This window comes from Aptenodytes patagonicus, chromosome 6, assembly GCF_965638725.1.
Source record: "Aptenodytes patagonicus chromosome 6, bAptPat1.pri.cur, whole genome shotgun sequence".
NCBI lineage: Eukaryota > Metazoa > Chordata > Aves > Sphenisciformes > Spheniscidae > Aptenodytes > Aptenodytes patagonicus.
Window position 1 is genome coordinate 73,592,440 of NC_134954.1, and position 23,177 is coordinate 73,615,616.

At 39.8% G+C, this 23,177-nt stretch overlaps 1 protein-coding gene across 5 annotated transcripts in view; it reads left to right on the forward strand.

The window, feature by feature from the left end:
- The window catches only part of MBD5 (methyl-CpG binding domain protein 5), a 152,141-nt gene that overhangs the window by 96,843 nt on the left and 32,121 nt on the right, over window positions 1–23,177 (forward strand). For 4 of the 5 annotated variants that reach the window (XM_076343139.1, XM_076343141.1, XM_076343142.1 and 1 more), the window contains exons 6-10: window positions 6,654–6,771; window positions 7,201–7,335; window positions 12,111–12,213; window positions 12,880–13,060; window positions 16,241–18,379. In XM_076343139.1, the coding sequence (XP_076199254.1) occupies window positions 7,223–7,335; window positions 12,111–12,213; window positions 12,880–13,060; window positions 16,241–18,379 (2,536 nt within the window). In that variant the 5' untranslated portion in view covers window positions 6,654–6,771; window positions 7,201–7,222. Of the gene's footprint in view, window positions 1–6,653; window positions 6,906–7,200; window positions 7,336–12,110; window positions 12,214–12,879; window positions 13,061–16,240; window positions 18,380–23,177 lie in introns of all 5 variants that reach the window. The other variant, XM_076343140.1, reaches the window with a different exon arrangement.

Consider the following 23,177-nt stretch of genomic DNA (forward strand, 5'->3'; position numbering starts at 1 on the left):
TGGGTACTATACGTACGCTAAATAAAGGATGCTGAAAGAATCACGCTCCTTCCCAGTTCAGCTATTGCCTTGGACAACTGTAACGACACGGTTAAATCTCCTAAACTGAAGATACATTGCAGCTCAATGAACTCTACTTTTCACCTGCACTATGAGCATTGATAGGAAGGATATCCGATTGTCGTGGTTTAATTTCAGTCGGCAACTAAGCACCACGCAGCCGCTCGCTCACTCCCCCCCACCCGGTGGGATGGGGGAGAGAATTGGAAGAGCACAAGTTAGAAAAACTCGTGGGTTGAGATAAAAACAGTTTAATAATTGAAATAAAATTATAATAATAATATGATAATAATAATAATAATAATACACAAAACAAGTGATGCACAGTACAATTGCTCACCACCCGCCGACCGATGCCCAGCCAGTCCCCGAGCAGCAGCCCCCCCGGCCAGCTTTCCCCAGTTTATGTACTGAGCATGACGTCCCATGGTATGGAATGTCCCTTTGGCCAGTTTGGCTGTGCCCCCTCCCAGCTTCTTGTGCACCTCCAGCCTTCTCAGTCGGTAGAGCATGGGAAGCTGAAAAGTCCTTGGCTAGTGTAAGCATTACCTAGCAACAACTAAAACATCGGTGCGTTATCAATCGGTCCAAAATGCTCCAAGAGAAGAGATTCATATTGTGTGCTCTTAATGATCAGCTAGAATCCACGAACGTAAATCAGTCTTTCTCCGTGAGAACCTTTTCCTTATTGTTTTATTAGTGTAGATTCCTAAATAGTAGGTCTGAAGTGACTGCTTTGATCATGTGGTCTAACAGCATAGGAAACCAAATAATACAGGGTTCTGTTCATCCACGTGCAGGTACGCAGGGCTGGCTGAGCTGGGGCATGTCCAGTGGACTACTGGTAAAGGTCGCTGGCTGTGGTTGTAGAGATAGGTACAGTGGCCTGGACTCTTGACATTTTTGCTATTTATGAGTGAATTCATCCAAATAGCTGTCATCTTATAGAGTGGTTAAATTGGGGTCTTCAGATCCTAAAAAGTTCTACAGCATCAAAAGTTGTATAAATTAGGAATGCATAAGCCTTGTTATAGTACATAATAAAACTGTCCTTTATACAGTTCAAAATAATTTAATACCAAAGGTAGTTGGACTAGAATAAAGTGATTCGGCACTAGGGCGATATAAAATGTATCATTTTAATTAAGTCATTCAGTGCAGATCAATTTTCTGGTTGTTGCAATGTATTCTTAATACTCTGTATTTATGAGTAAGATGAAGATGTCTTTCTCAAACCAAAGGCCAGAGTATATCATGTATACAGCTGTATTATAGTCCTGGATACCAATACAATGAGATAAGGTTGAAGGAAGAAAGGTTTCCTTTATACTTCAGGCACATTTGTTTGTTGAATCACTCGCCTAAAAATAGGGCTTCATAAAGTATTCAATACCAATCTAATTAGTCAAGAGAATGCTTCTTTTCAAAATGGAAAAGCATTCCCAAAAAGTGATGCAACATTTGTATCTAATTAGATGATAGAGGAGAATCCTAACCTAATTGCTTTGATAGACTTAAACAGATAAATAATGTGCAAGCGATAACTAAATAAAAACTCATTTTAACTCTGCGTGGTTTGAAAATAAGGCTTCTTAAGAAGCTAAAACTTCCTGTTAGTTCTAAAACCCCAAGCCCGTAATTTGGGGGCATTTCTATTTCTGAATGTATTTTGTAGGTTTTTCTGTGATAGAAAGGAAAGCCTGGGGAGTGAGATTGCAATTTGTATCTATAAGCAGCGTTTTGTGTACGTTCTAAGGGTTTGCAAAACTTTATACCCCAAATCTGGTCATTCCATAATTAAGCGCTGGGTTTTGTGCATCAGAGAGGCAGTCATTGATCATAGACCTCTAAGGAGCCTTTCTCTGTGATACATGGAATTGTTAGGACACTTAACAGTTCATTTAAGAAAAAAGTAATGGAGCATCTTTGCAATATTAGACTGTCAAAGTTTGTCTTAACTGGCTTTATGTCCACTTACTGATAAAAGAAATGTTATGTTGGTATTCATATCATACGTGACAGATCTAAATCCAGACTATTAGTATCTAATTTAAGTTTCTTTTCACTTTGTACCAAGTTTTCTATTTCACCACTTGACTAAAAAATTTTTGAAGTAAACATTAACAGCTGAGTGTGCAAAGAGGCTTCTTAAAACACATTTCAAAAAGTGAGACAGTTGCATTAAAAATTGAAAACATACTTTCAGCATATGAAAATTAAGGGGAAATTTTGCACGCGGGGAAGGGTTTGAGCGGGCTAAAGGGGGCAAACAATTCAGTGTAGTTTTGCATAGTTCTCCAATGAAATATTTTTAAGCATATTGTAATGAAACTGGACTGCAAAACAAATCTAAACGGCATGTCTTGGCGCACAGAAAAAAGAAGTAATTGATTTAGATGTGGAAAGTTGTGTTACTCGTGGTGAGATAACATGAGTTGTCTGGAGTTGTTATGAGATTACAGAGAAGAGGTATTTATTACATGGGTTGATGAAAATCAGGCCTTTGGATAGAATCCAGTGTCCAAAATACTTTGGATTTGGTCCAAAATCCAAATACTTTCTAAGCCAATCCAAAGTACTTCAGTTAGAATACTTTGATGGAGAAAGGGAAAATGGTACGACAAAAGGGACGGGATTTTTCTGCCATCGAGTTGGAAGATTCTGGACTGGTAAGGAAAGTAAAGCTTTGAGTAGTCAAATGGATGCTCTGTATGTCAGAGCATTCAGGTCAGGCTGATCCCTGTTGGGGTTTAAATGTCTTTTTTCAATCACAGAACAGTTTGCCAAAACTAGTAGAGCGGTGCCACTGCCCCCTCCAGTTGTCCCTTTAAACTTGCAGCTTCTCCTCTAGGCTGCCTTATTGTATAAAATGTATTATAAAACCAGCCTGCGCCAGCGATAGGGTGAAAAAGAGCCAGACCCAGCCTGGTTTAAGTGACTCCCATCCTCTTTTTCCCTGCTGTCTTCCTTAGCTCCATCTTTGTTTGGCTGCTAACTGCTTATTGGCAATATGCAAATTTCAACAATACTTTGTTGAACCAGATTTGAGAGGTTTAACTCTTCTTGGAGAGACCTGTACTGCGCTTAACTTTTCTGTGGTGTTATGCAGTTCAATAAAATAACACATATCAGCTCTGCACATGCTAAACAGTTTAATGAAGGATTTCTGTACCGAAACATTGATCATAGAATCATAGAATCATTAAGGTTGGAAAAGACCTCTAAGATCATCGAGTCCAACCGTCAACCCAACACCCCCATGCCCACTAAACCATGTCCCTAAGTGCCTCATCCACACGTCTTTTAAATACCTCCAGGGATGGGGACTCCACCACTTCCCTGGGCAGCCTGTTCCAATGTTTCACCACTCTTTCAGTAAAGACATTTTTCCTCACGTCCAATCTAAACCTCCCCTGGCGCAACTTGAGGCCGTTTCCTCTCGTCCTATCGCTTGTTCCTTGGGAGAAGAGACCGACCCCCACCTCGCTACAACCTCCTTTCAGGGAGTTGTAGAGAGCGATGAGGTCTCCCCTCAGCCTCCTCTTCTCCAGGCTAAACAACCCCAGTTCCCTCAGCCGCTCCTCATCAGACTTGTTCTCCAGACCCTTCACCAGCCTCGTTGCCCTTCTCTGGACACGCTCCAGCACCTCGACGTCCTTCTTGTAGTGAGGGGCCCAAAACTGAACACAGCATTCGAGGTGCGGCCTCACCAGTGCCGAGTACAGGGGCACGATCACTTCCCTAATGGCAGTCTCTTACTTCTGCCATTCGTGCCCAGGAGAAATATGCAATGGTTGCAATATGTACTGGGTATTTTATTGCCTGCAGTCTGTGGAAATCTGCACAGAACTGCGCTGGGGTTTAGTGAAAAAAATCTCGCTTCCATGAGCGTTCTCCTATAAACACATAAAACATGGCTAGTTACACACTGATTAACTGTGTACTTTTACATGGCTAGTTACACACTGATTAGCCGTGTATTAAGAAGCTTCCAGGGAGCCTTAGCCCTCTTTTCTGTAATTCATTGCACACAGGCACATCGGTGTGTCCTCACAGACCCCAGCTTGCATATGAGCACAGTAAATTACAAGATAAAAGGTCAAACTTCGATGATGTGAATAGCATTGTTCACTGTTCTCTGCTTAGGGTGAGTGTGGTGGTTGAAGTATTTTTGTACCTGGGGTAGAATGGAACGTGGATCATCATACCTGTGCTCTGATTCATTTTTATTTTTTACATCACTCAAATTCTTGTGTTAGTTTACAGTTCTTTAGTCTCTAGTACTTCTCAAGAAAAAGTGATACAAACAATAAACTTTGACTGAAGGTATATGATTGAAGCAGCCATTTTATTCCAATTCACTGTACTGAGTAAAAATATTTAAATGTTTTCCACAGACGAAGTGGTTAAGTGAATTCTTTTGCCTCTTTTAGTACTATTTCAAGCTATGTGCAGTACGGAAAAATGGTTTATCTGATTAGATGATGATAAGTAATACGGTGGTGATGGAATGGGATGTTAGCTGAGGCAGAGCATTGCAGAACCAGTAGAAATATAAGGTTACTTCAAAGTGTCTCTCGCTGCTTGTGCAAAAAAGAAATTGATGGCTATTATTTTCTCGTAATGGATCCAGTGCAATTGCCCTAAATAGCAACATGAGCCACAGCAAGACTGGCCTAAGAGATGAGCAACCTTTTCTGCACTATGTGCTTCCAGTATTTTAAATATGTATTTTCTGATTCTGATTTTACTGTATTACAGAAAGTTAATTCTCATTAAAAATAATAGGGGAATTATTTACTTATTTTAGCCTTACATGGGACCTGTAATAAAAATGCCAACGCAGCATTCAGCAATAATGCTGAAACTTGAAGGTAAAATCTGCCTTGGTTTTGATGAAACATCATCTGCTACCTTCTTAATCAGGACAAAACCAATCAAACACCAAAACTTCTAAACTGAAAACCTGAGAGAGTCTTGAACTGTTGCCAAGTGCTCTCCAAATCCTATTTCTGTGTACCAGATTTAGAGATTAAAGGATAGATTGCTTTCATATGAGAGATGGCAAGGTGTTTGATGTGACATTGACTCTAACCTTCGCTAGCTGGTACTCGGTCACCTCTCCACTGTCAGCGAGCAGGATCTCATCATAGTCTCCTCATCCCTTCCCCAATTTTGGCCGGCCAAGGATTACATCCTATTGGAGTGCTCCAGAATGTAGGAAAATTGAAACAGATCCCTGCAAAACAGTGCCAGGCTATTCTAGAAGGCTTCGTCCTGCAGAAAATTGCACTCTTTATTCCGAAAATCGCACTCTATTCTTTAGATTTCAGCACCTTATTCAAGGGGGTATGTCCAGCCGGCTCCTTTCTAGTCCACATCCTTCTTGTAAATACCATGGCTATTTTTCTTCTTTATGTAGCATTTTGAACTTTACATTTATAAGGTAGCACATCTAAAGAGAATGTACTGCATAAGTGTACTTAAGGGAGTATTTTCGAGGACTGTATTTATGCCTCTCTAGTCTTCCTTTGGTGGTCTTGAAGGAAGGAGCTGTTGTTACTGTTAAATATAGATGTAATGTGGTGTTGGTACTGTTGTTGCAAAAATGTTGTAGGATCCTAAGTCTTTATATTCCATTTCTATCTCAAAGCACCTTTTCTTATTAAAATCAGTCAGATCTATAGTAACATTTACTACGTTTTAAAACGTTACTATGTTTTAAAACGTACATTAGTACTAGGAATAAGGCAGAATTGACATGCGATTCCAAATAAAACCTGTTAGCATTGTTACTACAATGGTCATCAATGCCATCTTACATTTGAGTTCTAGGATTGTCGTTTGTTCTGACGTATTTACTATTTGAATCGCATATTCCATGTTTGTCTCACCGTAATAAAACGTCCGATCTCAAGAGTTAAGTCTCACCTGGTCAACTTGAAAAACTGTTTTGGGGGAATAACACAGTTCACATAATTCTGAACTTCTTTCATGAAGATTTGCTCATACAGTGTAATCGTATGGGGGGAATTACTACTTATGATTTTCAGGTTGTTTCGTAGGTATTCTGACATCAGTGCATTGATGCTGGCTTTTCCCTTTTTATTATAGAATTTTTTTGTGAGGTGATTGTTTTAATTTAGTCTAAATGCAGGGGGTTTCCATTTTTATGAATATTATCAACCCTAGAAGCAGTTTCCTTTACATTAAATTCATTCAGTTTTATAAACAATTTTTAAAGGGCATTAATTGAGCTAGTCGTCTGTTGATAATTCTGAACAGAAGCATATGTGAAACTATTCAGTTAAAAGATACATCCCTTAATTCACCCAAACTGTACATTAACTGTTTAATATCAGCTGCACTCTCGTAGCTTTTAAGATGTAGCTCCGTTGCATCCACATATAAATAGAATATGCTAGCAGGATTATATTTACCCTAAGCCTTATTTTCATGGCTCCATTGATATTTAAAATTGTGATTCTAAGCTCTTTAAATGGATGCAGCTGTATACGTCTTCATGAGTTACGGAACTGGGCTGAAAGACTTCAGAAAATGGCTCATGTGTTTTCTATATCTGTATTTTTCAGGCTGTTTTATTGGAGCCAGGGAGTCATGAAAGAAACTCAAGAAGACAACTTGGATAATGAACGGAAGATAAAAAGAAAACAAAAAGAATGTGGCATATAAAGGGTATAATACCTGGAGGTATTAGATCTGACTCATATTTATAAAAATGAGACGAGCTTTCACAAAATACAAGTTTTCTTAGACAGTCATCAAGCTTGGAGCCATGCTGTTGAACTAGAAATTCTCCTTTTCCCCATTCTCCTTTCTGACAGGTAACAAAGGATTGGTGAATTATGATTTTCCCAAGTTGGAAGCACTAATTTTTATCTATATAGTTCATCCTTATGAATATATAAGGAGTTAAACATTGCATATTTAATGTGGATTATAATGGGAAACTGACTCATTAACAAAAATGGCCACTTTTAAGGACTTGGTTTCAAACTGAGCTGGAGCCTCCCAATGCACTTTGTACAATTTGGGGAAAAGTGTACTGAATGGCCTTCTTTGGGAGGCCATGATGACATGTAGTAAAAGGATATCATCTTACTGTTGATATCTTTGAAGACTCATAAACAGAAACAGAAAAATGAATGGTGGAAAGGAGTGTGACGGAGGGGACACGGATGGAGGGCCACCAGCAGTGCAAGTTCCCGTTGGTTGGCAGCGACGGGTGGACCAAAGCGGAGTGCTCTATATCAGGTAAGGTTATCTGAGGCGGTTACTGGTTTTGTTTTTGTTGTAGTTTTGCCAGAACGTGTGGTAAGTCAGTGACTCAGCTAATCCTTTGTACTCAAAAACTTCAAGGGCTTGTTCTTTTGGAAGTGCGAGATCATTTTTTCTGCTGATAGTAGTGGAGCCCACTTATGTCAGTTGTGCTTTGCATGCCCTTAACGTACTCCCAAATCTAATATTGCTTGGTCTTGAAAATTTTATAATCCTTACTATACGTTTTGCTTTAGGCATGAATAGTTCTTTATTACTTATTATTGTCATACGGATTTTAAAGCTGAGCAGTAGCAGATTTAACCTTACTTAATATCTTTATTATTCAAACCTTTTACAATGAAACTAACCAGAGGTTTAGTTATATGCCACACCTGAGATGATGAGAAATCTCTGCTGTCTTTTGCCTACTCCCAGATGCGTAGGCATTGCCTTTTCCTTGCACCAGCACGGGCTTTTTATAAGAGCCATTGCTGGTCGAGTTCAAAGCAGTGCTCAGGCAGGCAAACGGTTCACGGCAGGTAAGGTAGAGCGGGACTTTCTTCTTCTGTCGGCAACAACCCTTCACCTCCGTCATGCAGTGCCATGCAACTTTATCCTGACATTCTGTAGCTCTTCTTCCCTAAGTCTTTTCTGGGTTTATGTTCCAGACCTCCATTATACTTTTGTGTTTTACTTACTCTCTTTTGAAAGGAAATTTAAGTGGTGTAACTACTTAGTAGCTGCAGAAAACATCAGTTTTTATATGCCCCGTGAAGGTTCTGTGTTCAGTATTGCTGACGTTCTCCAGCAAGATTTACTTCTATAGATTCCTCATGTTTCTCATTTAGAAAAAATAGGAACACAAGCCTAAATCCAAAGTTTCAGGTATTTTATTTTTTTATTTTGTTAGCTTATTGGATTTTTTTTGCTTCACCCTGGAACAGTCACAAATAAATCTATTGAAATTACTATTAAATGAATGTGTTCAGACAAACAGACTACAAATTAAATGTTATTGGAAAAAAGATCAAAGTTAGCTTTAACAAAATATGGGTACATCAGGTTTACATCACAGAAGTCTAAATTATTATCAGTCTGTTATTTGCTTAATCTTATTTCACTATTCTGTGGTTAAAATAACCACTTCTTCACAACATTGTATGTATTACCAATACAAAATTCTTCAATGAGTCAAAGCATACTCCAATTTTACACTAAACTACCATAAAAGATCAAATGCATTCCAGGATTTCTTGTTTGTATTCTCAATTAGCAGAATCAAACAAAATCCATGTCAGTGATACGCATGTCAAAGATAAATCGCCTTCCCCTTGTATTTCTCATTAAAGCTATAATTTACTGGGCCTCTGCCTTAGTTAAAAATCAATGACAAAGAAGAAATTGTGGGTGGTTGGGGTTTTTTTCCCTATCATCTCTATATCCAGGCATCAGAACATATAATGCTTTGGAATTTTTATATACCTGATGATCTTACCTGCTTTCGAACTCATTTTGTATGGCTGTAAGAAGCAGGCCACGAAGCTTGTGCTGCTGCTTCAAGCACGTATCTTTCATGTTTGTAAACCAGTAAGTGTTGTTATAATTCTGACAATTATTTGCTTTTCTATCATTTTTATATATGTTCTCTTTTTTCAGGAGGAACTTTCTTAATATTTCTGTTCTGAATTGCCTTACGCAAAACACCGTTTTTATTCTAGTTGACCCTATGAATCAAGTTTACCAGTTGCCTTTTTCAGCTTGGGGAGGCTTGTATTATTTCTGCCCTCTTCCCAAGTTTTGCCCATGTATTTTTTTTCTCTTTAATCCAGTGGTTAATTTTCTGGTTGCCTTCTGCAAGCCGTTCTGCTTAAGGAAAGGTGCTCAGTATGGTCCACAGCTCCTACATTCTTATTTGGTGAAAGGCACAGAGCAGGACATGTTGGTTGGAAAGGATGGAAGGTCAAATAATCCAACCTCCAGCTTGATGTGGAGTGTCCGCAGCACTCGGTCAGGTCAGCCCTTGGTTTCACCAGCTGCATCTTCAGGGATTGAGTTTCCACAACCTCTCTGGGTAACCTGCTCTAGTGCTGCACTGCCCTTCTGAAGGAACAACCATCCTGAAAATATGCACAGCATTTATTGAGAGAATGAAAGGTCAAACAATATTGACTCAAAAGCTATCCAAGAGAAAATTAGTGTATATATTAAGATCTGACATGATTTAACTAGAATAGATGATCCCAGCTGAATAAGGACTCATTCTATTTGTACTCCTTATAAAGCATGCATGCTTTTCCATCAACTGTCAACAGTTGCTTTGGATTAAATCCATTAATTAACTAGTTTTTATTACCTGGTAAAAACAGTAACTTTTCTTAGTAAAACAGTACTACAGCCTTAAAGTAGGACCTAGATCTCTTCTTCGGCTTAGTCATCAGTGGAATAAACTGAGAAAAGCTCTTAATAAAAAGGAAAAGATTTCAGAACTGTCAATAACAGATCCTAATATATTTTGTAATTTGCTCGCTCTTGTTTCTTTGGGGTCCAAAAACCTCTGGATGACCTCAGCGATGAAAAAAAAGCTGCCTGTTTCTTACAAAGGAAGCTGCTGATTATACTTCGCAGTATAGAAGCGCGAGAAAATCTGTACACACAAAAGATACTTTGCAATTACATAGGTCTGCCCAGGAGCAAGGCAGAAACAGAAAAATGGGGCCTTTTTTAAATTTTGTTGTTCCTTGTGGACAAATAACCGTGCATGTATGTGCAGCAAGGGATGCTGAATCCCACATGCCACAGATTCTGTGCACTCCTGGCAAGCATGAGTATCCAGACCTTCCTTTACACCCACTGATCATCAGTGCAGTACGTATGTGCCTTACAGGTCTGTTGATTCCAGGCTCCAGCATCTCCTTGCGCCTGAACTGGGTATGTTTGCCCAGATTTCCCAGGCAAACTGCACGCCAAGGAAGGTTATTTAAAATTGCTTTATTCTAGAAATAGGAAAAAAAAATGAACTCTGACGGTATAGCTTTAGTCTTGCTGCTCAGTAGGCTTTTTTTACCAATGCAAACAAAATGGCATCCTGACTCCAGAGCATATTCCCAGGGATGCCATTTAACACAAGCTTTTTAAGCGTCACAGAATGTGTCCGTAGAGATTTTGCGTGTAGATGGGATAGCGTAGAGCAAATTCCAGTCTGATTTTCTCCCGTGGGAAGCTGTTAGATCTTCAAGCGTGGACCTCGCCTGGGATGAGCAGTCGCTCCCGTGGGCGTAGTCAGGACAGGTTGGGAAAGTCCAAAGCGATCGGCCAGCGCTGGAGATGTGGAGCCAAAATAGAGACCAAGTGATACTCACTGAGTTAAAATGTGATAATGGCATCGTGATTTAACCAGTTTATAGCTGAAATTAAAAATAGTTTAAAAAAGAGTAATTTCCCCCTGCCCCCCAAGTATTTCAATTTAAGACAGGGAAGGTTTGACTTTCTGGCCTATCACTTTCCTTCACACCCATACCATTATTTTTAGATTGCTCTTTTTATCTTGCTTACCCTCAGAACTGTCACTGTTACACATATTCGACCTGGGCAGTTGTCTCTAAAATAACTATTTCAGGGCAAGTCTGGCAAATGAATTACTTACTTAAACTGTCAGCGTAACTTTAAATGTCACTTGCAGATGTTGCTTTATACGTGACTTAGTTCTTGTGCAGAATTAGGTGTTTATACATTGGGTTTTAACTACAAAAGTTTGTCATATTTTGGAATTTTGACTCTTGGCTGTTTTCATGATCCAGACTATTCCACTTAAGTTGTTTTTGTTAAATATTCCACTTAAGTTGTTTTTGTTAAAATAAGGGCTATTTACAGCTGCCATTAAGAACCAGTGTTTTAGCCAGTCCTCATAAATTATTGTATTCTTTCCCTGATAAACAGTTTAGATGGCTAAGTAATAAAGAGCAATCTGGAAGGTAGAGGCTTGTGACATGAAAACTTTTTTCATCTTATGAATTAGTGACTTTGCTGTAACAGAATTTCCAGTGTCCTATTTTTGGATATGGAGATAATGATTTTCTGGTGGGAGTTAGAGAAATCCGAGTGCAGTTTATCAGAAACTCACTGGACTGGCTTCTTGGTGTAACGTTTCTCACTTTCAGTGGGAAGGTTGAAATTTTAGCTGAATGAAACCAAACTGTTTGCAACTGAGAGACCCAGCCACAACAGTTCTGTTTCTCTTCCCCCTTTTCTGTATGGGTTTTCTTGTACTTCTTGAAACACACTTTTGTGTTTTTTCTTTTTAAATTAGGTCCCAGTCCTAAAAAGTACAGATGACTGTAATGCCTGCATGGAACTGCAGTGATGTGATGGGGGGGGAGGAGGTCTGTGGGGACTGCGCTTTGCCTGTGTGTTACGCTTTATAGGAGAGAGGAGGGAGAAAAACAATCTTAGTGTAGTTAGGCAGTAGTTAAGGCTTTCAAGCAGGACTGTAATGTGAATAGCAAATATCAATAATCTCAGTTACTTTTTTTTTCTCTGCACTTGCTGTGTTTGTTTCTCTGTAGTAAAATCTTCCTTTAAAATGTTTTTTTGGGGGGCTGTTCTTGATAAGTATCATCTCAGTTCTTGACGAAAAGCAAGAAGTACTATGAAACAAAATATGAAATCTTAGCTGTGTTATTGTAAACGCTCTCTATGTGAGCTGTTAGAATGGTAGATAGAAGTCATGACCTATCAAATAGCTTGTATTCATCATTTCTGTTCCTTTACAGTCCCAGTGGGTCTTTATTATCCTGCTTGGAGCAGGTGAAGACTTACTTGCTGACTGATGGAACATGCAAGTGTGGCCTAGAATGTCCTCTTGTTCTTCCCAAGGTAAAGAAAAGCACCATTTTGGATCTCTGCGCTGTAATCCTTATCAGTTATGTCAGCTGATGTGCTGTGCTATGACTTAATCTCTGTTCAGATCATATATATAAAATGAGATAAGTGGTATACACCCAAAGATTTACCATAAAATACAAAATTAATCTCCCTTCTGCCTTCTCCCCTCATGGAAAAGATCTGACTTGGTTTTTATGGTGTTTTAACATTTTCCTATTAAATTGGAAGCCTACCATCAACAGCATCATGTTAACATGCGAGAATCAGAACGAGACACTGACTTACGTTATAGCTTCAGTATCAGCTCCGCAATTTTATCGTCTACACAAATTGTAAACTTTTCCTCTTAATCACAGAGCAATCTCAAACACACATGGTCCTTTTTCCTTTTTTTCCTCCCTACCCTTTATACTGAGGGGTGTTAAACTTCTTTTGCTAGATGACAACTTCCAAGGCTGTTTACTTATTATAAATATATTCACTATTTATAATCTTGAAATGTACTGTAAAAGTTATCTCTTGGGCAGTGTAGTAGCAGTCAGATAGCTCTAAGGAACAGAGGCAAATTTAATTTTATGCAAAATTTCTGGTTTAGGTGTATTTGGTGAGTTTGCTGCTTATAATAATTATTTTAAATGTTGGAATTTTTACTTTCAGGTCTTTAATTTTGATCCTGGAGCTGCTGTGAAGCAGAGAACTGCTGAAGATGTTAAAGCGGACGAAGATGTCACCAAACTATGCATACATAAAAGGAAAATTATTGCTGTGGCTACACTTCACAAAAGCATGGAAGCACCGCATCCTTCACTAGTTCTAACTAGTCCTGGTGGTGGAACAAGTGAGTAAAATCATGCAGAATCATTTAATTACCTAATCTTAAATATATACCATTACTATACAAAAACACCCCCGAAAGTCTTATATATCTATGAGTACAATAGTAAACAGATTCAAGGAAAAAATGGAGGTAGTAATTAGAGAGATGTAGGTAGATAGAAAATGAGTCTAAAAAGCAGGTCATCCCAGACTAAGAGCATGATTTTCTTGGAAAAGATATCAGATTGTTCTAGACGAAGAAAACACATTAGCTCTCATCTTTTGGAACTGTAGTAATATGTCTGATATTCTGTCACATGGGAAATTAGAGAAGCAGAATAAAGTGATTATAAAGGGATTAGAATGTGGCTAAGGACTTGGCTAAATGGGAAATTGTATTGCAAGGCAGAATATACAGCAAGAGAAGATCTTCACTGTAATTTCTCAAGGATTATTTTTGGGGACCAACCTGGATTAGCATTTTAATTATCCATATCAACAAAAAATGAGGTAATTTGTTGATGGATGAAGTTGACAGGTATTATCGAAACAAGAGAAGATCAAACCATGTTGAAAAACTAGGGGATCATTGAGACCTGGAGTGAAAGAAAAGGTGTAGCATCAAATCCTGTTAATTGTAAGGTTATTCACCTGGGGACTAGTGAAAAAAGCTATTAGCTGTAAATTATTGAGAAAGAAGCCCTAGATACAGTAGCTGATCAAAGATGCCTGTGAGCAGTACCAGATGGCAGTATGGTGCAGATCAATGTGACTGTAAGAGAGAGAAGTACAAATGCCATTGTATGCTTACTGCCTTCCTGCACCCCTGTTCTCGCTAGCGGCTCTCAAGCTGAAATAAAGCAGAGGATCTTCTCTTAGGGAACTGCAAAACCTGTTTTATGAAAGTCATCTAAAAGCGTTTAGCCTGTCAACCTGGCAAAATGGTGGCTGAAAGGAAATTGCTGTCAATAAAGGCATCAGGAGAATCAGCACCAGAAAATAAAGCTACTTAAGCTAAAGGACAAAGTTAGCACTGAAAGAAACAGCTACAAAAACAGAGTTGCATAGAAACTTAAACTGAAAATTAGGTACTTTCTAAGGATTACAAGAAAAGGTTCTGAAGTGGTCTTACAAATCCAAATGGTTAGGACAAAGGAGTGAAGGTTACCTTTAAGACAGAGCTCAATAAGTTTATGGTTATATACTCTGATGCATGCAACTTCTGGGAAATGGCCCTTGATAATCTGAGAGATCTTTTGCACCCCTATATTGCTGTAGTAATAGCTGGCTAATTGCTAACTGCTCTGTAGCTTGACTTCAGAGTGGAAAATTTTAAATGTATAAAAATAAGTAATAAATTTCAGATACGTAGACAATGCTAAGATACCAGTGCTGTTCATAGTACTGATGTGCTCTTGCATTTTCCAGTTGCTATTTATGATTTTAAAGCTTTGTTTAAATTGTTTTTTGCAATGTAATTTTTTTTAAAAAAGAACAGTGCAATTTCCCACATTACTATGCATTTTCCTTATTAATTTTTTTTGTATTCTTTATTGGTAGTACTTAAATTACATCTCTGTTAGCAAAATGAAGGAGGTAAAACCAGCTAAATATTAAAGACACAAGTCACATTTATTTGGTCTTACCTTCTCTGTTGATCAGAATTTTGTGCGCTAAGCAAAGAAGAAAATTTCCCAATAAATTGCCTTTTCATTTATGCACACTTACATTTGACCATTTGCTTAGGTCCAGCACTCAAGGTGAGGGTTCTCGTACATGTTTCGTTTTGCAGTTCAGTCTTGCAATTCGTCCCCTAAATGAGACTTTGGTTGTATTTTGGGAAGGGTAATATGTGCGTTTCTGTCATGATGTAGCTGGTTGAGCAAATAGGATGAAGGCAGGATTGTCAGTGCCATCTGTCTCCTATGGCCAGGCTGAAGGAAAGAAGGGAATTGGGTTCTTGTGAGTAGAGGAATTTAAAGGCACCTCTGAATTCATTTGAACGTGAAATCTTTAGCTCATTACTCAAGTTTAAGTTTGCATATTCAGAGGCTGCGTGCCAAGAATGCATTAATTTTCCTTTACTGAGCTCGCACTGCAAGCTGAATTACAAATTCCCAGAGCAGCAAAACTGGCAGAAAGTCCGCCAGACTTGGAGCTGCTTGGGGTGGTATTCTTAAAGTAAAACACTGAAAAAAATATTTTTTTTAAGTAAAACGGATATTGGTGGGCAGAAAAGGAAAGCGATCTTGTGCTTGTAGGAAAGTCTAGTCTCACAACTGGGATTTACAGGATATTTTTCCATTGTAGAGGGGTTCACATCTCTGCATATGCAAATATCCCCAAGGCCTTTATCCTGAAAACAAGCATATAAAGTAGAGCCCCTTCTTAAATTTAGCATCTTCGCCCCAAGCAAAGCTTGTTGCAGAAGCTGCAGGAAAAGCCTTAATTCAGTAAAGTAATACAGGACATGATATATAATGTGTGTCATCACCTTTTTAGCAAAGCAGTTCCCAGGAACAGATTAACTCAGAGGACTGGAACTTGGTGCCCGTGGTGCCAGCGAGTGATGCGGAGCAGCCGGAGAAGCTGCATCCTGCCTTGCACAGCCGTGGTCTCTTAGGTCTCTGCAATTAAGTGCATGGCTGAATAGAAATCTGGGCCAAAGTCGTATGGCATGGCTCCCCATTCATCCTCATCAGGGAGAGCGTTTGGGGCAGGACCCTTTTCTCTGTAGGGCGTGGAGAAATTAGTCTAAACCCTTGTTGGGCTTTGTTCCTCCTGTACTCAATAGATGGTGCCAGAGGCTCCTTTTCCCTGCAGCAGTGATAGCCTGCTCCTCCTGCCAGCTCTTCTAGCGGTAGCCAAAGTGGTGATGCTGGAGATTCAGGAGTAGGACACTGGAGATGATGGTTAGAAAGAAAAGACAAAGGGGAAGGAAAAAGATGTAAAGTTGTCCATTTTTATGCAGTCTTTATATGGGGTATGGAGTTAAAGGTCTATACAACTGCACTACGTAGTAGGGTAGGGTAGCATGTGCCATTCCGGCAACTACTTGGTGATTCAGGTATTATTTCTGTTGAGGCAAAAGTTTAGCCAAAAGGCTTTCTAGCTTTTATGAATATTTTCACACACAGTAGTTTTGCACTGAAATGTGTGATATCGGATTTCAAAACAGTAACTGTTGTGTTTTTAATATCAGGTGCAACTCCAGTAGTTCCTACTCGAGCAGCAACTCCAAGATCAATGAGGAATAAATCACATGAAGGAATTACAAATTCTGTGATGCCAGAATGTAAGACTCCTTTCAAGTTGATGATAGGGGCATCTAATGCCATGGGTAGGCTTTATGTGCAAGAAATGGCTGGAAGCCAGCAACAAGAACTTCATTCTGTCTATCCTAGGCAGAGATTGGGTAGTAATGAACTTGGACAGAAGTCTCCGTATCGTGGCAGTCATGGTGGGATGCCCAGTCCAGCTTCATCAGGATCACAGATATACGGAGATGGCTCAATCTCACCTAGGACTGACCCACTTGGAAGCCCTGATGTTTTCACAAGGAGCAATCCCAATTTTCATGGAGCACCCAACTCTAGTCCTATTCACATGAACAGGACACCTCTGTCTCCACCATCAGTAATGCTGCATGGTTCTCCCATACAGTCATCCTGTGCAATGGCTGGAAGGACTAATATACCTCTTTCCCCAACCTTGACCACAAAAAGCCCAGTAATGAAAAAACCCATGTGTAATTTTTCAACTGGTATGGACATACCACGAGCAATGTTTCACCATAAACCGCCCCAAGGTCCACCCCCACCTCCTCCACCACCTTCTTGTGCTCTTCAGAAAAAGCCATTAACATCAGAAAAGGATCCACTTGGCATACTTGACCCTATTCCTAGCAAACCAGTGAATCAGAATCCTGTTATCATTAACCCAACTACTTTCCATTCAAATGTCCACTCTCAGGTACCCGTGATGAATGTAAGCATGCCTCCTGCTGTCGTCCCTTTGCCAAGTAATCTTCCTTTGCCAACCGTAAAACCCGGTCACATGAACCATGGAAGTCATGTTCAAAGAGTTCAGCATTCTGCTTCAACTTCCCTCTCTCCTTCACCAGTGACATCCCCAGTTCATATGATGGGATCCGGGATTGGAAGGATCGAGGCTTCTCCCCAAAGATCACGTTCTTCTTCCACGTCATCAGATCATGGAAATTTCCTGCTGCCTCCAGTAGGACCACAGTCATCCTGTAGTGGTATTAAAGTTCCTCCCAGGTCCCCAAGGTCAACAATAGGGTCACCGAGACCGTCTATGCCATCTAGCCCTTCCACCAAGCATGATGGACTTAATCAATACAAGGACATCCCTAACCCGTTAATTGCTGGAATGAGTAATGTATTAAATCCTCCAAACAATGCAGTTTTTTCTACTGCATCGGCTGGAAGTGGTTCCTTGAAGAGTCAGCCTGGTTTGCTGGGAATGCCTTTAAATCAGATCTTGAACCAGCACAATGCTGCCTCTTTTCCAGCAAGTAGTTTACTCTCAGCAGCAGCCAAAGCACAGCTAGCAAATCAAAATAAACTTGCTGGTAACAACAATAACAGCAGTAGCAATTCTGGACCTGTTGCCAGCGGTGGCAACAACGAAGGACATAGCACTTTAAATACCATGTTCCCTCCTGCTGCCAGTGTGCTTCTACCAACGACTGAAGGGCAAAGTGGCCGAGCAGCACTGAGAGATAAATTGATGTCTCAGCAGAAAGATCCTCTGAGAAAAAGAAAGCAGCCGACCACCACGGTGTTGAGTTTGCTGAGACAGTCTCAGTTGGACAGTTCTGGAGTTTCCAAAGCTGGATCTGATTTGATAAGAAAGCAAAGTCAGAGCTCCTTTCCCATCAGTTCTATGTCCCAGCTACTTCAGTCCATGAGTTGTCAGAGCTCTCACATGAGCAGCAATAGTACCACCAGTTGTGGGAGCTCAAATACTGCTTTACCTTGCTCTGGTAACCAGATGCATTTTGCAGACACCAGTATGAACTCTGGCAGTCTCCAGAACTCGCTGGCACAGAGTTTACCCTTGCGAGGGGACGGTGTGCACTGCCAGAACACAAACACTAACTTTGTCCACGGTACTAGCCCGGGCACAACCAACCATCTTGCAGGTTTAATAAATCAGATGCAGGCTAGTGGGAACTGTGGGATGCTCAGTCAGTCAGGAATGGCTTTAGGAAATTCATTACATCCGAACCCACCTCAGTCGAGAATCCAGGCATCCTCCACTCCAGTGATACCAAACAGCATTGTTAGCAGCTGTAATCAAACAAGTCCTGAAGCAGGTACGTTTCCTTCTAAAAGGATACCCCTATGTTTGACTGCTTGGAAATATATGATGACTATTTTTAAATGGGTTCCTTTTACGTATCTACTTTTTAAATATGAGTTTAGCAATACACCAATATGAAAAGTCTGCCTATTCCATGCTGAGATCCAGAAACTGAAAAATAAATGAGAAAAAAACCAGTGGTAGACTAAAATATATCTCCCTTTTCCTGAACAAAATCATCTTGGCCTCCTTCCTGTGACAATTCTTGCTTTTATTAACTTCCACACACTCTGCATAAATAAAATCCATGCACTTTTGTACATACCCAGACCTCAGCTTTTGTCACTTGCCCAAATAAATTGGGTGTTTGTTTGGGTTTTTTTGCCGCATGCCCTGCTACTTCAACCCTAGAATGCAATGGCTAACCTGGCAGTGTATGTCCAGACTATACATGTGTCCTTTACTGCTTGCATTAAAGAGTTGGTGTTATCAGAGATTGGAGCAGATACTAGGGAGTACAAAAGTTTACAAAATAACCCTTTTCAGGGACAGCACGGGGGAGTGCCAAGTCTGTGTTTGCCTTTATCATGATAACTTTACTAAGCTGGTAATTAAATGGTTGAATAAACTGTATATTCAGTTGGAAGTGTGTAGAGAGATTTCCTGGTTTATTCATCAGTGAAGACTTGGAGAGGAAACAGGTATGCTGCTGTTACTATCTCCGTGCTGTTTAAAGATAAAAGGGAGACGGCTCAAAAATTTATATTTCACTTAACTACTGCTGGTTGAACAAAGTATGCATTTTTGAAAGGTGGTACTGTGTTAATTTCTTAAGCAGAAAGAAAACCTTCCATTTGATATTTCAGTCTTTCAGCTTGGTTAACTTTCAAAGCATGTGTTGATACGATCATAGCTAAACTACATCAGGTCAAACGAAAGTGACTGTAAGCGTGCACGCGGTCTCTCTCATTAACCCAAGAAAGAACCTGGTATGTGTTCCGGAGCTTCCTCCAAGAGAGCTGTTTATTCTTTAAAATGCAGAACAGAATTATAAAAACTGGATTATATAAAAATAATTTTCTAGTATTACACTGGTCACAGTTTCTGATGACTTTTAAGGGTTTCTCTCCATTCCTGGGGAAAAAAGGCATTTTTTTTTTTCCTTAGCTATATTGGTGGTTTGTGTCGCAAGCAAGCAGCTATTAATCCTTGCATGGCTGTTTTGCCTTGTCATGCTGACAAAGAGGAGTGTTTCTTGATATAGTCTGTCTCTTCTGCCACTTTTTGCTCTCTTCTGAACAGAATAAAGGTCTGGTTTTGCCTTAGGAGCTTGCTTCCCTGTCCCACTAAGCATACTACAAAATCCCTTTAGCAGGAGCTCTTTGGGTTTTTCCACCTCCGTTGAGTTCAGTGGGGACCGGTGGTAGGTATGGGTTCTTCTGAATTGTCACTGTCCACACAGCTGAAGAAAGCTGTGAAGTTATTGCAGCATTGGACTACATTAACTTGCCCTCCAGCGAACAGAAAAGACTGAGCGTTATGTGAGATAAGAGCCTGTGCGCCAGCGGTTACCGTCAAGAAGCTGAGCAGTAGTAATTCACCCCGTGTGGGGTAAGGGTTGAAAAGGTTCAAGATTCCTGCACGAAATTCAGACTGGAACCGATTAACAGAAGTTTTACATGACATAAAAGTTATCAATAAAATGTTGCTTAACAACTATTAAGGTGGGCTTCTAAGAACAAGAATCCAAGTTCATCCCCGTGCAGGATCTTCTTGTTCCTGCTCCATCACTTTGACCCAGCCATGCCCTGTAGCCATGCCCTGCCTTGGTACGGTGGTAGCTGGGACCACTCGTGAAGGCTGCCTTCGGGCTGATGGCACGGCTTGTTGTCATTCCGATGTTAGTTAATCAGGGCCTTTGCTTGTATCGCCAGTCCTTGTCTTCAGGCAAGCTGAATTTCTTCCTGAGAAGACAAATGCGACAGAACAAATCTGTGCATGTGTCAAAGCCCCGTGAAGAAAGGTTTCAACATAAACAGCCAGTTCAGTGCTCATCAATATAGGAATAGAAATATGTATATAACCCCACCTGGGAGCTTCTGTTCTGCTGTGGTATTACTACAGAACGGTATTTCTCAGACCCTGGAGATAATTGATAGAATTATAGCAATATAATTATAGGGCCTTAAACTGACATTTTTTTTCTTATCTAAATGATAAGTGGTAGTTCCGTGTAGGTAAAGACTAGCAAGATTGGAATATGTTCTGTTCCTCACTACTTGAAGAGGTTTGTTTCTGTAGTTTTGATGCTTGCAAAATACACACAACCTGCGTTTAATTATTTTATTAAATATCCATGATGGCTAGAAGCCTAGAGACCTGTTTGCTTCTTTAAGATGAAATTTCAGATTCTGTTCTCTTTGTGTTATTCCCAGGGGCAAGGCCCTAAACCGGTACATAAACCTTCATCCAGCCTCCTGCCTGAGTCATCACAGCAGCATGGGGCTCAGGCGTAAGATTTAAATCTGATCCATAGCTGGGAAAATCCAGATAGGGACACTTTGTTGTATTTGCAGGAGAACGGAAGCATTCTTTCCATGAAACAAGTGTGAAATGTTGAGTATTTTGCATTAATAATAACCTTTAAAAAGAAAAGTTAGTTACCGGTCTGCATCCAGTTATGTAGACAAAACAGATAAGAGGTGTATCGCGAATTATTCTATACAGAGGCATAGGGGGTGGGTAGTTTTGGTGGATGGAGCTGAGCAGTGTCAAACGTGCTATGTGAACCGCGCTTTCAAGAGCAGTTTAGCTGAGTAAGAAGTCTTCAGGAAACTCATGTTCATATTCGAGTTTGTGGCTTTTTTTTTTTTTTTTTGCTTTGTTTTTAAGTATTTTAATTGCTAAATCTGTTTTCTGTTTCTGTGCCAGCATTCAGAATAGCTACTAATCAGAAAATAGTTCCTGAGAGAAAAAATACTGAGAATCACCACAATTAGATAGCTGGTTATTGCCTAAGCTTTTAATTATATTTTAACCACATGGCCCAAGTTTTATTATTCTAGCTGTTGTTTTCTTCTTCCGCAGATAATATCTTTCGTTTCCAGGTAATTTTCAGTACGTGTGATGGAATTAAAAATGAATAAATACAAAAATAAAAATGTCTATTTATGCAGTAGAAAGCTTTTGTAGTTTTCCAAGTTTGAGCCCTTGAAAAGCAGTTATGCTCAATTAATTTTTATTAACAATTTCAGTCTCTCCGTTCTATAGTATTTGGGTTGCAACCACTGTTTAATAACAGCTGTCTTCCAGGAGGAGCTAGCAGCAGGTCTGTATAGATTACCTAGGGCTGTTCCTTTGGAAAGAGTCCATTTTCTGCCAGGAGACTGGGTTCTAGACTCATTTTTTCCAATGAGTGGTGTCAATATTTCTGTTAACTTTGACGCCGTATTCCTCGTTAATCAAGCCCTCAGACTTCTGCTACAAACTGAAGGTAGAATCCAGTTTGCCAATTTGGCAGCTTTAAGATTTATTCATTAAGCCACTGTGCCTCTCTTTGGATTTGTCTGTTCTTTTTGTAAAATGGGACTGCATCGCTGTGTGATATATTTTATTGCAGTCTGGTTCATTTATTTTTTTCTTGCTGTTAGAATATGCTGTTAGTCCAGAAGTTCATGGTGTAGAAAATCTGTGTGTGAGTGTTGAACATTCAACATGCAAATACTGCTAAGAATGCAACATGCATAAATGATGGGATAGATGAAAACAAGTGAAAAATATTTGGGAGTAAAAGCTATATACAGCTGATAAGGGGAATCGAGGGAACTAATATAATAACCATAGCAAATAGCAATAAAGGTGATAAGTTGTCTCAAATATCAGAACATCAGAAATATGAGAAACTCTAGGTCTAGAAGTTTAGTAGTGACAAATAAAGGGCAGATTTGGCAAACAAAGGCTATATCCCTTCCATAGACTCAGAACAGTAATTTTTACTGGTGAAATTTACAGAATAGAAAATAGTAAAATATAATTAAATAGGGAGGAGCTTCTATCCCACTCAAACAGAGTTTATTTTAATACAGCCAAGTACAGTGTAATATAATTGGGAGTGGAACATTGCCTTGGAAAACAGTGACTCAAAGAAGGGTTTTAGGAGGCTTTGATTTAATAGACATAATGCAAACTGTCAGATCAGTGATGTTGCAAAAAAAAAACCCCAAAAAAACCACCTCCCAAAAAACCCGCAAAAAGAGAAGCTGGGTGGCTCCTTGGAAACATAAAAGTGGGAATACGCAGTGGAACTGGGGATGCTCCTGGCTCTGTGTATACTTCAGAAAACCAGAGTTAGGATGTGGCGTTCTGGCTAGCGGTCACTCCTCGTGAAAGGTACAGAAATACTAGAGATTTCAAAGGAGGGCCACAAAGTTGATACGGGTGGTGGTCGATCAGACCTCGGGATGTAAGCCCTAGAGGCAGTGTCGGTACTCTTGTCTTACAGGAGATCCTGAAGCCAGGCTCACCTCCCACGCTGTGAGCTTGTCAGCAGACCAGATGCCAGGGAGTTGAGCTGGATGCGAGGCATTCCAGCACTTGGGAATGCCCTGGAATCTGCTCTTTCAAAGAAGTAGCCAAGGAATAGCATCTCTTCCTATAAGTATTTATACTTGGGCAGTATCTGAAAAGGTGGAGGGCTGAATTATTTTTACCTTGTTGGCAGACATTTGATGACGACTTCCAGTGGCTGAAAGCTTGTAAATTCAGCATCAAAGAAACGAGTGGCTTCCTTTTTGTGAGAATACTGAACATTG